General features: G+C 37.0%; 2 protein-coding genes across 3 annotated transcripts in view; both read left to right on the plus strand.

The window, feature by feature from the left end:
- Window positions 1-310, plus strand: part of LOC109077182 (m-AAA protease-interacting protein 1, mitochondrial-like) — a 3384-nt gene extending 3074 nt beyond the window's left edge. For both annotated transcript variants that reach the window (XM_042763693.1, XM_042763694.1), the window contains one exon: window positions 1-310. This exon is cut by the window's left edge and continues 322 nt beyond it. The gene's annotated coding sequence lies outside the window, so the exon portion shown is untranslated.
- A 325-nt stretch (window positions 311-635) lies between these two features.
- Window positions 636-12024, plus strand: LOC109095948 (GPI inositol-deacylase-like). The gene is made up of 26 exons (XM_042763695.1): window positions 636-891; window positions 1540-1693; window positions 1926-2101; window positions 2579-2750; window positions 3378-3538; window positions 3647-3699; window positions 3841-3907; window positions 3977-4082; window positions 4208-4266; window positions 4349-4432; window positions 5213-5261; window positions 5489-5541; window positions 5633-5710; window positions 5896-5971; window positions 6152-6225; window positions 6472-6523; window positions 6609-6675; window positions 6783-6888; window positions 6975-7013; window positions 7107-7291; window positions 7459-7689; window positions 8598-8733; window positions 8969-9019; window positions 9124-9338; window positions 9530-9634; window positions 10374-12024. Exons 1-26 carry the CDS (start codon window positions 760-762, stop codon window positions 10513-10515), a joined length of 2823 nt encoding a protein of 940 aa, XP_042619629.1. The 5' UTR covers window positions 636-759; the 3' UTR covers window positions 10516-12024.
- The last annotated feature ends 136 nt before the right edge of the window (window positions 12025-12160 follow it).

Here is a 12160-nt window from a genome sequence, read left to right on the forward strand (position 1 = left end):
CTATAAAAAAATGGTGCTGTGTTTTTAAACTTTGTATGAAGAGTTTAGGGGTCAGGTTGACTGCACATTGCAAAAACTGTGCAACTGGACTGTAAAACTATACAAGAGAAACCAGGGGCATTGGTATCTTAATACCTTTAGTATTGAAGCCATAAAGTCTGCTGCCTGGAGACTTTGAAAGACAGGTTCATACAGAATAATGAACTGACCAGTCAGTTCTGTCACGGTTTTATCAAAACTTCCATTTCATGTAAAATATTTTAGTGCAAAAAAACAACAACAACATGAATAAATTGTGATAGAAAACCAACTAATGTGATTTTTAATGTCATTATATTGAGACACATAATGGGGACATGAAAGTGTACTGGATAATATGAATTCCTGATTAATACTATGTACTACGTTCCCTTGCTTTAAACTTAAACTTTCAAGATCACAAGACGGACCACGATTTTTTCCTCTATTTACGCCTTTCAACGTTTTACAAATTGGAGAATTATTCCACGACGATCCCACTGTTCTTTTGCAATCCCTCCCACTGTCGATTTTGATTGGCCAAACCCAGAACCTATTCTGCCTCTCCATTGGCTACTCTCCTGTCTGCGTCGTGACGTCATCCCAGGGGCTGCGTGACAGGTCCGTGGGAGATCTCCTATAGGTTTAAACGTTAAACAGGCGGTGTGGGTTTACAATGAGGAAAGCGGAGACACGATTACAATGGATTCGTGAATAAAATCAAGCTTATCTTGTAGAGACATGAGACTCGCTGGATACGCGTTGTACGGCTTTGCTCTTGGGCTTTTGCTCGTGGGTTTGCTGGATTTATTGTTTGGTTTCGGGGAGAACCGATGCAGCATGACATACATGTTCGAGTACCCAGAATACCGAGTGAGTATCACTGCAAACACAGTCTGTGTCACTGTGCCTTTCTTCACACGTTTGGTTTGCAACTAACAAAATGCACAATTTCTTGTAATTAGAGCAACATCTCTAGCTCACATTTCATTGGCAGGCCATGCTTCAGTTCCTCATCCGTCATTCTACCTGTTGTTTTGCCAACAACAAACAGAACTAATCAGCAATATTTCGATGGGCAAAACCCCCTCGCTTCACTCACTGAGGGGTCACACTTATATTTTTTAAAATGTTTGTATTGTAAGGGATTCGTGGTACTAGAATATCCACCTCAAAAGTATGCATCGTTTATTTCTATCTAAAATATAACAAATATTAGGGAAAATAAGTCTTAATTTTGTTACTGATGTTAAAAAAATAGGGTTATTTAAAAACCAATTCATGAACGGCTGAAGAAAATCATAAGTAATATCATGTAGCATTTATAACCTGTAAGAGAACGTCTCAAAATAAAGCGCTAACGCAACGTTACCTGCCACGCATTCAAACCTGAATGACCTGAACATGCATTTAAAGTTTCGCTTGTTTCAGGAATCCCGTTTCACTACTTGATTTGCATTTTGTCCTGCATTTTTCTCTGCGCACGAATGTTTAGTCTCGTATGTTTGTGTGCTTGCACAGCGCGTGCAGCTTCCGAGGCGTGTCGCGCGCCAGTACCCATCATACGGGCTGTATCTGTACGGAGAGGGCGCATACGCTCAGGAGAGCAGAGGACTCAAGCTCACCGGCGCACCTGTGCTCTTCTTGCCTGGGAACGCGGGCAGCTACAAGCAAGGTGAGATGGAACTGTTTTTTCTTCTTTAGTGTTTCAGTCAGCATATCTTATGCAGACATGCATATGTAGTTTGAGTGGCTTGGTTTTGTTTATTTCCCTTCAAGGTGGTTTGTTTGCACAATCAGTCTTGATCCTCCTGCTGAGTTTTCCCAATACTTATGAAATATACTGGTTGTTCAGGAAGACAGAGGTGAGTGCTCACACAGAGATGTTGTTCTACTCTCTCTTGCAGCTCGTTCTCTGGGTTCAGTGGCGCTGAGGAAGGCTGAGAACCTGGACAGACGAATCCATATGAACGTGTTCACCATTGACTTCAACGAGGAGTTGGTGGCTCTGTATGGGGGCAGTTTGCGCAGACAGACTCAATTTCTACATGAAAGCATCAAAGCCATCTTGCGGCTTTACAAGGTCAGAGGTCAAGGGCAACCTTTTTCTCTTTCCATCATTTTCTGTCACTTTGTTTGAATTACAGATCACAAATTACAGTTATCTAGACTCTAATATACTCACTTGGTTCATGAAACTCAGATTTTTAGCTTCAGACTAAAAATTGGAGGATATCAAATGTTTTATTCTTTGAGCTGATTTTAGAAAGCATATTGTTCTTATGTCATGCATCTCCTAGCAACAAAGCACATGTTTCTGCGTGTGTTGTTTAGTAGTGTTTGATTTTTAGTCATTTATGATGTATGATGTCAGTTTTTTTTTTTTTTTTTTATTTAACTATTCACAAAGTTCAGTAAGTGTATAAAATCTTTTCAGATTTGTAAAAGTCGTATAGTGTGTTTCAGCCTTTATAGTGACTTAATAATTGAACATCAATGCTATTAGTAGATCATCTACATCAAAACCAATGATCTTTTTACTACATTCCCATGTCTGCAGGACCGTCCAGACCCTCCCACAGGTGTGGTTCTGGTGGGTCACTCCATGGGTGGAGTGGTGGCAAGAGCTTTGTTCGCCCTGGCACGTTTCAACCCACGTCTGGTCAGCCTCATCATCACCCAGGCCTCCCCTCACCAGGCACCTGTCCTGTCCCTGGACCCTTATATACTGGGTAGGAAGAAAACCTACAGACATACATAATTATGTACAGGTGATTTGTTTGAGAGTTTTGAAGGTACACTACAGTTCAAAGGATAATTTTTTTTATTTTTTATTTTGAAAGAAACTAGTTTTCTAGGACACGTTAAATTGATTAAATGTAACAGTAAAGACAAATATAATGTTATAAAAAAGTGCTCAAAACTTTCAATTCCTCAAAGAATCCTGAAAAAATATGTTTTACGGTTTCTACAAAAATAATAACTTTTTTTAACACTGGTAATAAGAAATCAGCGTATTACAATGATTTTTGAAGAATCATGTGACTCTGAAGATGAGAGAAGTGGCTGCTGAAAATTAAGCTTTAAATTGAAAAACATTTATGGTGAATTGTAATAATTTCACAGTATTACTTTTTTTTTTACTGTATTTTTACTTGCATGCATACATGCAGCTATGGTAAGCATAAGAGACTTCTTTCAAAAACATAAAAAATTCTGCTGCTATATGTTTTTAACTATAGTTTATTCAGAAGGTATAAACTTGTGTAATTGAATATTATACTTTCTCAGACAAAAAGTTGGATTGCACACGTATAGTTTTTTGTCGTGCTAACATCTGAATTGTGTGTCTGTGGTAGAGTTTTACTCTAGAGTCAGACATCGCTGGGCCACAAGTGCTGAAGAGCTTCGAAATGTAAGCGTTCTCTCTGTGGGTGGTGGTTACCTTGACTTCCAGGTGCGCTCTGGTTTGACCGCGCTCTCCTGTCCCATTGATGACCTCAATAAGATGTCAGTAGTGGTAGGTCTAATAGCTATTAAAGTTACAGGTTGAAATATTTAACTAAAGAGAATTGTTGTTTTTAATGTCCTTACATTGATACATCAGTGTTTTCTGAATTGGTTAAAGGCAACTGCAGTTCCCCGAAGCTGGGTTTCCACGGATCATATTTCCATTGTTTGGTATGTTTTTGCATCCTAACATTGTTTCATCAAAACGGAGAGAGAAGTAAAACTGATAGCTAATTATTTTGCTTTTAAGCTGCTTAACTTCATAATGGCTAATGAGTTTCATCCTTTATAATGAATTCCTTTATACTTGAAGTGCAAGGAGCTGGTTCTGGCCACAGTCCGGGCATTCTTCGACCTTATTGAACCTGAAACCGGGCAGGTGAGTCATGTCCTAATACAGTGTGAGTGTGAGATTAAAGTGTTTTTATTGACTCATGTTTCTCTTTAGTTCACAGAGAGTCCTGAGAAGCGGATGTCCGTGCTGAACTATCACTTCTTTAGACATCCAGTGCTGAAACCCGGAGGAGCACAGGATGACCCTATCACTTTCTCAGGTCTGTGTTTGTGTGCACATGTATATTTATAGGCTTATCAGTTTTCATCACAGCTGCACAGAAGATAATGCCTGATTCTCCTTTTCATGCTATTTTTATCCGAATCTATTCATCCATCCCTCCAGCTCCTCCTGAGGCTTGGAAGGAGGTCAACACACTCCGTCTGTTCTACAGTGCCCCCAAGGTGACCATATGTTTCATCACCTCGGCCAGCAGCATCTCTCTGAATGTTGCATTAATATAAACCATCTTCCAACTCTTGACAGGAAGCTCAAGTCAAGCATTTCCTGTTTGCTCTCTCCAGTCGAAGGAAAGCTTACAGTCATTTCCACTGCCGCAGTAATAATATGGTGAGACAGAGACCAACAGCACCAAACCCTTTTTTCCTTTAAATGTAACATTTTGATGTGAATGTCACAAAACATTTGGTGGATGTAGGTCTGTTTAAGAGCATTCCTTTTAAATTTCTTGGTGTCCCCTTTGTAAAGAAAATATGGATTATTATTGTGCATTCAAATGTACCTGTAATTTAAAGGGATAGTTCACCCAAAAATGAAAATTTCCCTATGATTTACTCACCCTCAAGCCAGGCTAGGTGTATATGACTTTCTTCTTTCAGATGAATACAATCTAAGTTATATTTTAAACTTCCTAGCTCTTCAAAGCTTTATAATGTCTGTGAATGGGTTTTGAAGTCCAATAAAGTTCATCCATCCATCCATAAAAAAGTACTTTTTATTTTTTTTTAAAAGAGTACTTTTTTATGATGGGTGCACTTTATTGGACTTCAAACCTCATTCACAGACATTATAAAGCTTGGAAGAGAAAGGAATTTTTATTATTATTATTATTATTATTATTATTATAACTCTGATAGTATTCATCTGAAAGAAAAGTTCATAAACACCAAGGATGGCTTGAGGGTAGACTAAATCAAGCGATAATTTTCATTTTTGGGTGAACTATCCCCTAAAATGTGCAAATTCATATGTTTTAAAACTAAAAGAAAGTTCAGTTTTTCTTTCATACAGGCTGTTGTCCAAGTTTCAGTCTTTGTTCCTTGTGACTTATGCTCATTGTAAATGTTCTCAGCCATTTTGAAACGCTGTTTGTCTGTATGTGTTCAACAGGAAATGACCAGCTGGCTGTACAACTCCACACAAAAAAAAAACAAAATTTAATAAAAAAAATAAACCACTTAAATTCCAGTCAAAAAGAGCAACATTTAAGAAATAATTACCAGTCCTGCACTCGTAAAGTTAACACATTTTCATGAGTCTGATGCATTGCACACATGCTGATCCATAACATCAATATGGACTGTTGTTGATAATGTAAATTGTATAGTATGTGTTAAATTATTTTCTTTGTAAATTGCTTTCTTATCTATTTTCCCCCATTACCCAGTGTTCAGGCAGTAGATCTCTCATCTCAGACAGAACTTCTTCCAGCTTATAAGGTCATTCTAGGTTATTCAGTAACATACAGTACCTAGTATAGCTACACTTTGAGGATAAAAAGATGTATAAACTGCCTGTGTTTCTTTATAGGCTGTAACAGTAAAAATCAGTGAGCTTTTGTCTGTTTCTCATCTCATCATTGATGCCTCGAACCCCAGTGGAGCACAGGTTAGAGGTTAAATTACAGTCCACATTATCATGTTCGTAACTAAAACTTGCATTACATGACAGACCACATTAGCAGACATTTCCCTTCTTAAAACACGCGTTTAATGATTTATGTCAAAAACATTTGCAATGCATTTTTTTTGTTGTTAAAGATGCTTTCTAAATGCTTAAATGTCTGTGTGTAGTTTGTGGTGGAGTGTGAGCTGCAGAGAGAGGAGAGCTTGACTGTCTCAGTGCAGGTGCCTCATGTGCTGTCCTTTGGTGAGCCCACTAAACACTCCATACCTGTTTACATTTGACTTTTAGCAGATGCTGTCATACAGAGCAATGTTTTTCAGTTGCCCGTTTTGCCTTAACGACAGCTAAATGAGCTATTTTTTGCACATTAAAAAAACAAGTAAGTGTATGTGGATGCTTTAACCTGAATGTGACTGTTTGTAGGTCTGACTGTCAGTGACATCAGCATTAACTCCTCTGGGCTGCTTCATACACTACAGCTTCAAGACTTTCATCAGGTGATCACTCACAGCATTCCCTGTTGATCTACTCTCCTTCCCTTTAAACCTCAGATTCTCAGATTTTTATCTCAAATATCCATTTATAATAGAAGCTTTTTGTAATGGTACAAATCCCATAATAATCTTTCAAATAGTCTCTTAGGGTGATGTTCTATGCAGTAATCTATTACACCCTAATCTTTAATTAAAATAAGACATATACCCGACAGCATAATAAAAGTGAATTTGTTTGTGTTCCTTCAGGTTTATCAAGCTTTTAGAATAACAATCACGAGTCACTGTAAAACCACTAAAGGTAACCAGTTTGTTCAGCCTTACTTGCAAGAAAATAAGCATAAGGTTTTTAAAAGACTCATGTCTGATACTAATGTGTTATACAGACAGACTGCCCAGTGTGTACAGACTGAGAGTACCTTGGTTTCATGAAGACTCCTTTGATACTGCAAGGTAGAAAGAGGCTTGTCATTAATCAGCCAACTTTCCTCAGCTCTCTTTTCGCATCAGAGTACTGATAGGTGTGTTATTTATGACTTTTCTTTTTTTTTCCACCAAAGTATTCCTTCGGTGTCTGAAATCTACAGCATGCTTCACTCTAGCAGCCCAGACAACGCCTCCAGTGCCCTCCTGCAGCTCCACACTGCCCCCAACTGCCAATACAAGGTATTTCATCCACATTTTCTTGTTTTCTCAAAGGTGAACTTATCAGTTAGGGAACTAACATTGTATTTTTTTTTTTTTCTTTATAGGTGTCTATTCGGACTTCGTTTCCCAAAGTGCTTGGGCAGGTGTGCTTACATTGTGGTATTTCATTTGGAATGCTGTTCAAGCTTTAACCCCAGAGTATTCCTCGTATTCAAAAGGAATTGTTTGTTCTTTAGATTCTGCGTTTCTGCGGTCCAGTTCTCCCTGTCTACTCTGCTGTAGTGCTTCTTTTGATGATCAGGACTCAGCTGAGCTCCATCAAAAGATCTGGACATCCTGTTGGAATCCAAGAGGGCATGAGTAAATCCTTACAGCTCCACATACTGGAACTGCCCATCCTCCTGCTGCTGCTGCTGCTCAGGTCAGTCTGATACAGGATCTTTTTTTTTCAGGCAGTGTTCCATTTTGACATTACATTATTCAATAAATTCAGTAAATTTAATATTTTTTTCCAGCAAATTAAATAGTTATAAAATATTTACAGTATATGTCTATTTTTCTTTTTTTCCCCCTGTTGTTCTGTCATAGGCAGAGCTGGTTTCAGGATGTCTGGTTCTCTCTGGGTCTCCCTGCGGTGGATGCTCTTCCTCTAAACTCTGTGGAGGGCCTATCCCAGGATCCAACGGCCTCTGTGCAGGAATGGCCCCGTCTAGTGTCCCCACTGCTCTGTGTGCTTGGTGCATCCATTGCATTCTGGGGTAGCACAGTCCTCAGAGTGTTTGTCTCTTTCCTGTCCTTTTTTCTTGCTCCACTGCACAGGTAAAAGTCATCAGCTTTGTAATAGGTGCTCTAAATAAATAGATAATTTTGAAGTGTTATGTTTTATCTAAATGTAGATGTTTTGATCTAAACCAAACATCAGACAAAAAATTAACACTCAATAATTCTGTGAGTTCAGTAATGCTTTTTTTTTTTGTTGTTGTTTGAAAGAAAGCAAGGATGCTTTAAATTTATCAAAAATTATAGTAAAGTTATTTATAATGTTAAAAAAGGTTTGTATTTTAAATAAATGCTTTTAACTTTCTATTCATCAAAGAATCCTGAAAAAAAATAAAAATGTATCACCGTTTCCATCAAATTAAGTTAAAGTTTTTTTTTTTTAACATTGACATTTTTTTTTTCTTCAGCACCAGATTAGCATATTAGAATGATTTCTGAAGGATCATGTGACACTGAAGACTGGAGTAATGGCTGCTGAAAATTCAGCTTAACTTTTAAAATATATAAAAATAGGAAACAGTATTTTTAAATTATAATAATATTGTAATTATATTATTACTATTCTATAATATTATTGTTTTTACTGTATTTGAGCAGATAAATGCAGCCTGCTGAGCAAAAGAGACTTTCAAAAACCAGAGCGTTTAGAAAAATCTTACTGACCATAAACATGTGCACAGACATGTAAAAACATTTAGTGCACATGCAAAAAATTATTTTTCTTTTTTAAACATGATCTATAAATGTCTATGAATCTTAGATGTTCATTAATAATTATATATGTATATGTATATGTGTGTGTGTTGTAACAACCACTCCAGTACAGTTAATAGCTGACATTAACATTTTGCCATAGAAACTAGTTAGTAACTGTTTTTGCAAGTTTTTTTAGAATTGTTTCCATAGGTCGTGTGTGTGTGTGTGTGTGACACTGTGTTTGTCTGCAGACCTTCAGTGTCTCGGGATTGCGGAACACTTCGTCTTCATTCTCAGATTCTCCTGATTATCTTTTTGAGTGTGTTGGGAGGAGTCACATGTGGAGCGCTGGCTCTTATGCTCTCCTCTCTTCTCCACTTCTACAGGGTGAGTGATCTGTTCATCCTCCATCAAGCTCTTTCATACTTACTCCATATAAAGATGTGCTAGGGTTGGTAAGGAGTGATTCTAGAGAGATGTTTTTTGACCTTGAGGTGAATGCTTGTCTTAAGAAATTCCTACTGAGGTCTCTTAATATCTACTAGAATATTTCTTTCTAATCTGAATGCACCGCTTTCTTTATAGTGATTTTAATCTCTTGTGATTATTCGTCTTTGTCCAGGTACTTAGATTACAGATGACTGAGAGATCACTGAGCCACATGTTGAACCTGGTATAAATGTCTTATCTTACATCATTTATACATTTTTGAGTTTCTAGTTGGCTTACAATACCTGTAATTTTATTTAAAAAATGTTTTTGTTTCTGTTAAACCAGGCACCCCAGAAAGTTTCACAAAACTCAGAAAATGGTTTTGGTGCCAGTGACTGTCACAGTAAGGTTAAAGAATGTAACGGCAGCCCTTTACTGTCAGAATCAGTGCTACAGGACGTCAGAGATGATCTGCAGCTCCACTTTAGTCTGTTCACACTGCTTACTTTTACCATGATGCTCAGTTTCCCTTCCCTTCTCCACTGGAAGCACAATCTCAGGTAATAGTCATTTAAGATATAAGTTTATTTGATTTTGTTTTTTGTTTTGTTGCAGTTGCTTTTAATTTCTGACTCAAGTTACTAAAGTACCGCAAGTACTACAAGAGAGAAACTGCCTGAGAGTGCAGAGAAAGTACTGTACAGCCTCTAAAAGAATGATTTTACTTTGCATACGTTTGTGTTTTGTTCAGATATTGGATTCATCTGGATCCTGACCCCTGCTGGCCTCACATTGTACCTTTGCTCATCAGCTCTGTGCTGCTCATCGGCTGTAAAACAGATCATCTTCTGCGCAGGTTTGTGTGCATTTCTTACAAAATTAGTCATGCGATTTTACATAATTTCAAATAGTCATCTTCATTAATGGCACTCTTCAGAAAGCTTAATATGGCCATATCAAAGAGTTTTTAAAATGATCTCATTATTTATGATGTTGCTTAATTTTAATTTGAAATCATCAGAAATATAAAGTGAATATTATATTTAAATATATATACAAACTGTTGTTGAAAGTTTAGGGTGGGTAAGATTGATTTTATTTTATTTTTTAAAGTTTTATGCGTTTTATTTGATCAAAAATACAGTAAAAAAGTAATGTGAAATATTATTACAATTTAAAATAACTTTTCTATTTTAAAATGTATTTTATTGCTGTGATGCTGAAGCTGGATTTTCTTCAGTGTCACATGATCCTTCAGAAATCATTCTAATGTGCTGATTTGATGCTCAAATACGTTTCTTTTATCAATGTTGAAAACAGCTTTTGCTGCTTAATATTTTTGTTGAAACCGTGATTCTCAAGATTCTTTGATGAATAGAAAATGGAAATAGAAATATTTTGTAACATTTATAATGCCTTAACTCTATATTTTGATTAATTGAATTTATCCTTGCTAAATAAATGTATTAATATATTTCTTTCTAAGAAAAAACTCTTACTGACCCCAAACTTTTGAGCAGTATTGATGCCAACTGGAATTGTGTTGTAACAAGTAATAACTGTTCTGTGTGTCTGTATTTATACTTGTATTGCAGCAAACTGATGCTGAATCTGACGCGTCATCTACTGTTGCCGCTGTGTGTGGGCATGCTGGCTTTTTGTCCGCTGCACATTTATAGAGTCACTTATTTCCTGTCTACAGCTCTGACCCTCTTGGTATGTTCTTGCTACTTTTGACCTACCTGCAAACTTTAAACGTGAGTCTGCACTGAGATTAGAAAAATACCTGGGCCTTGTAAAAACTCATACCAGATTAGACCAAAACAGCCTTATAACCCTGTGTGTATTCCGTGGGATCACATGGACTAGTGACATCAGTGGACCAGCACATCCGGAGTCATGTGACTTGTTGTTTGTCACCATTTGTAGCTTCTGTACAGGGTATTATACTTGTTAATGGTGGTATGTCTGTATTCATGAGCAATACCTCTTGTTCGTGAGGCTAATTTCCCAGACACATATTAAGCCTTGGCCAGAACTAAACTAAAGTCTAAGACTGTCTGAGAAACTAGCTTTTACTGGGGGGTGTGTGTGTGTGTGTGTGTGTGTGTGGTGGGGGTATTAATTATAAAGTTCAACATGAAATCATAATTGATAAGGATACACAAAATATCAATGTATATATAATACATTTTTATTTATTTGTTAATTTTTCAGTATCTGGTATTTCTCTGGTATTATAATTTTGAGATGCCTAAATTCACTTTAAATGGTTGTTTTTCATTTTTAGTGATTTATTTTTTATTTATTTATGTGAAATGGTATATAACATTATTATCTTTTATCTGTATCAGCTAGAATTTAAAAAATGGTGCCCTATCAATTGAACCTGTTTACTTCCTGATATTGTGTGGATTATCAGTGCATGTTATTCCAAAATGGGTTACGGATGCATTTTCATGTTGACTTTTAAGGGTGTTAAAGCAGCTTTAGGTGTTTGTTTAGCTTTTCTGCAATTCACTATCTATGTGTGAGCGTGACTGGATCTCTGCCTATTCTATCTTCAATCTGTCATTTCTGCCTTAAGCCATTTAGCTTTGAATGCACATGTAATGCCTATAGGTGCTGAAGTACCTCGGTGTTTGACAGATCACTTGTTCTTAACACTCTTTTGCATTAGCTGAAGCTGTAAGGCAAGTCTAAGTAGTAAACATTTCATCTGGAGGTGTTATCTTGAGTTTTGTGAGATGCAGTCGTGAAACTGGACTGACAAGCAATATGATGATTTTTATATAAATGTGCACAATTTGTGGTGTTAAAAAGACATCACAGGTACATTTATGTTATAGTGTAGTCTTATAACCTGAGACAAATTAATAGAAACACTGCCACAGTCACAGCAGCCATGAGATTGTTGCTGTCTGCACAGCTTTTTTTGATGAATGATGTTGATGTTCCATCTGCGTTCCTCACACGTTGCTCAGCTGCATCCATCTGATCCGTCATCATTTGGTCTGCTCATGACGGCAGATAGTCTGATTCATGAACGCTTACCTGAGAGCTGAAATTATACTTTGTCATCATATACTGAATCAAATGAGAGAACGGTGCCTTTCTTGTAATATGCCCCTGCTTCTCTAATACTCATTTACAATTTAACATTATCATAGAGGACGGGTGTTAAGGATGTTTGTCAGTCCATCCAAGTAGTCTGATATTTAACCGAATGTCCCCCTCTCACAGGATGTACTTGACCAAAAACACTCATATGGCACAAAATTGTGTCTTCTGCACTGTGACTGTACCTGAATGTGTGTGTGTGTGTGTGTGTGTGTAAGTCATTTTGCAGTGAACTTTGATGTTTGCTGTTTTTTTAATGCTA

This window comes from Cyprinus carpio, chromosome A9 (assembly GCF_018340385.1).
Source record: "Cyprinus carpio isolate SPL01 chromosome A9, ASM1834038v1, whole genome shotgun sequence".
Taxonomy (NCBI): Eukaryota; Metazoa; Chordata; class Actinopteri; order Cypriniformes; family Cyprinidae; genus Cyprinus; species Cyprinus carpio.

Coding starts and splice junctions, on each gene's coding strand:
- LOC109095948 (XM_042763695.1), top strand. CDS start 760: ATGAGACTCGCTGGATACGCGTTGTACGGCTTTGCTCTTGGGCTTTTG. Junction 892..1,539: donor TCGAGTACCCAGAATACCGA/GTGAGTATCACT, acceptor GTGCTTGCACAG/CGCGTGCAGCTTCCGAGGCG. Junction 4,083..4,207: donor TGACCCTATCACTTTCTCAG/GTCTGTGTTTGT, acceptor CCATCCCTCCAG/CTCCTCCTGAGGCTTGGAAG.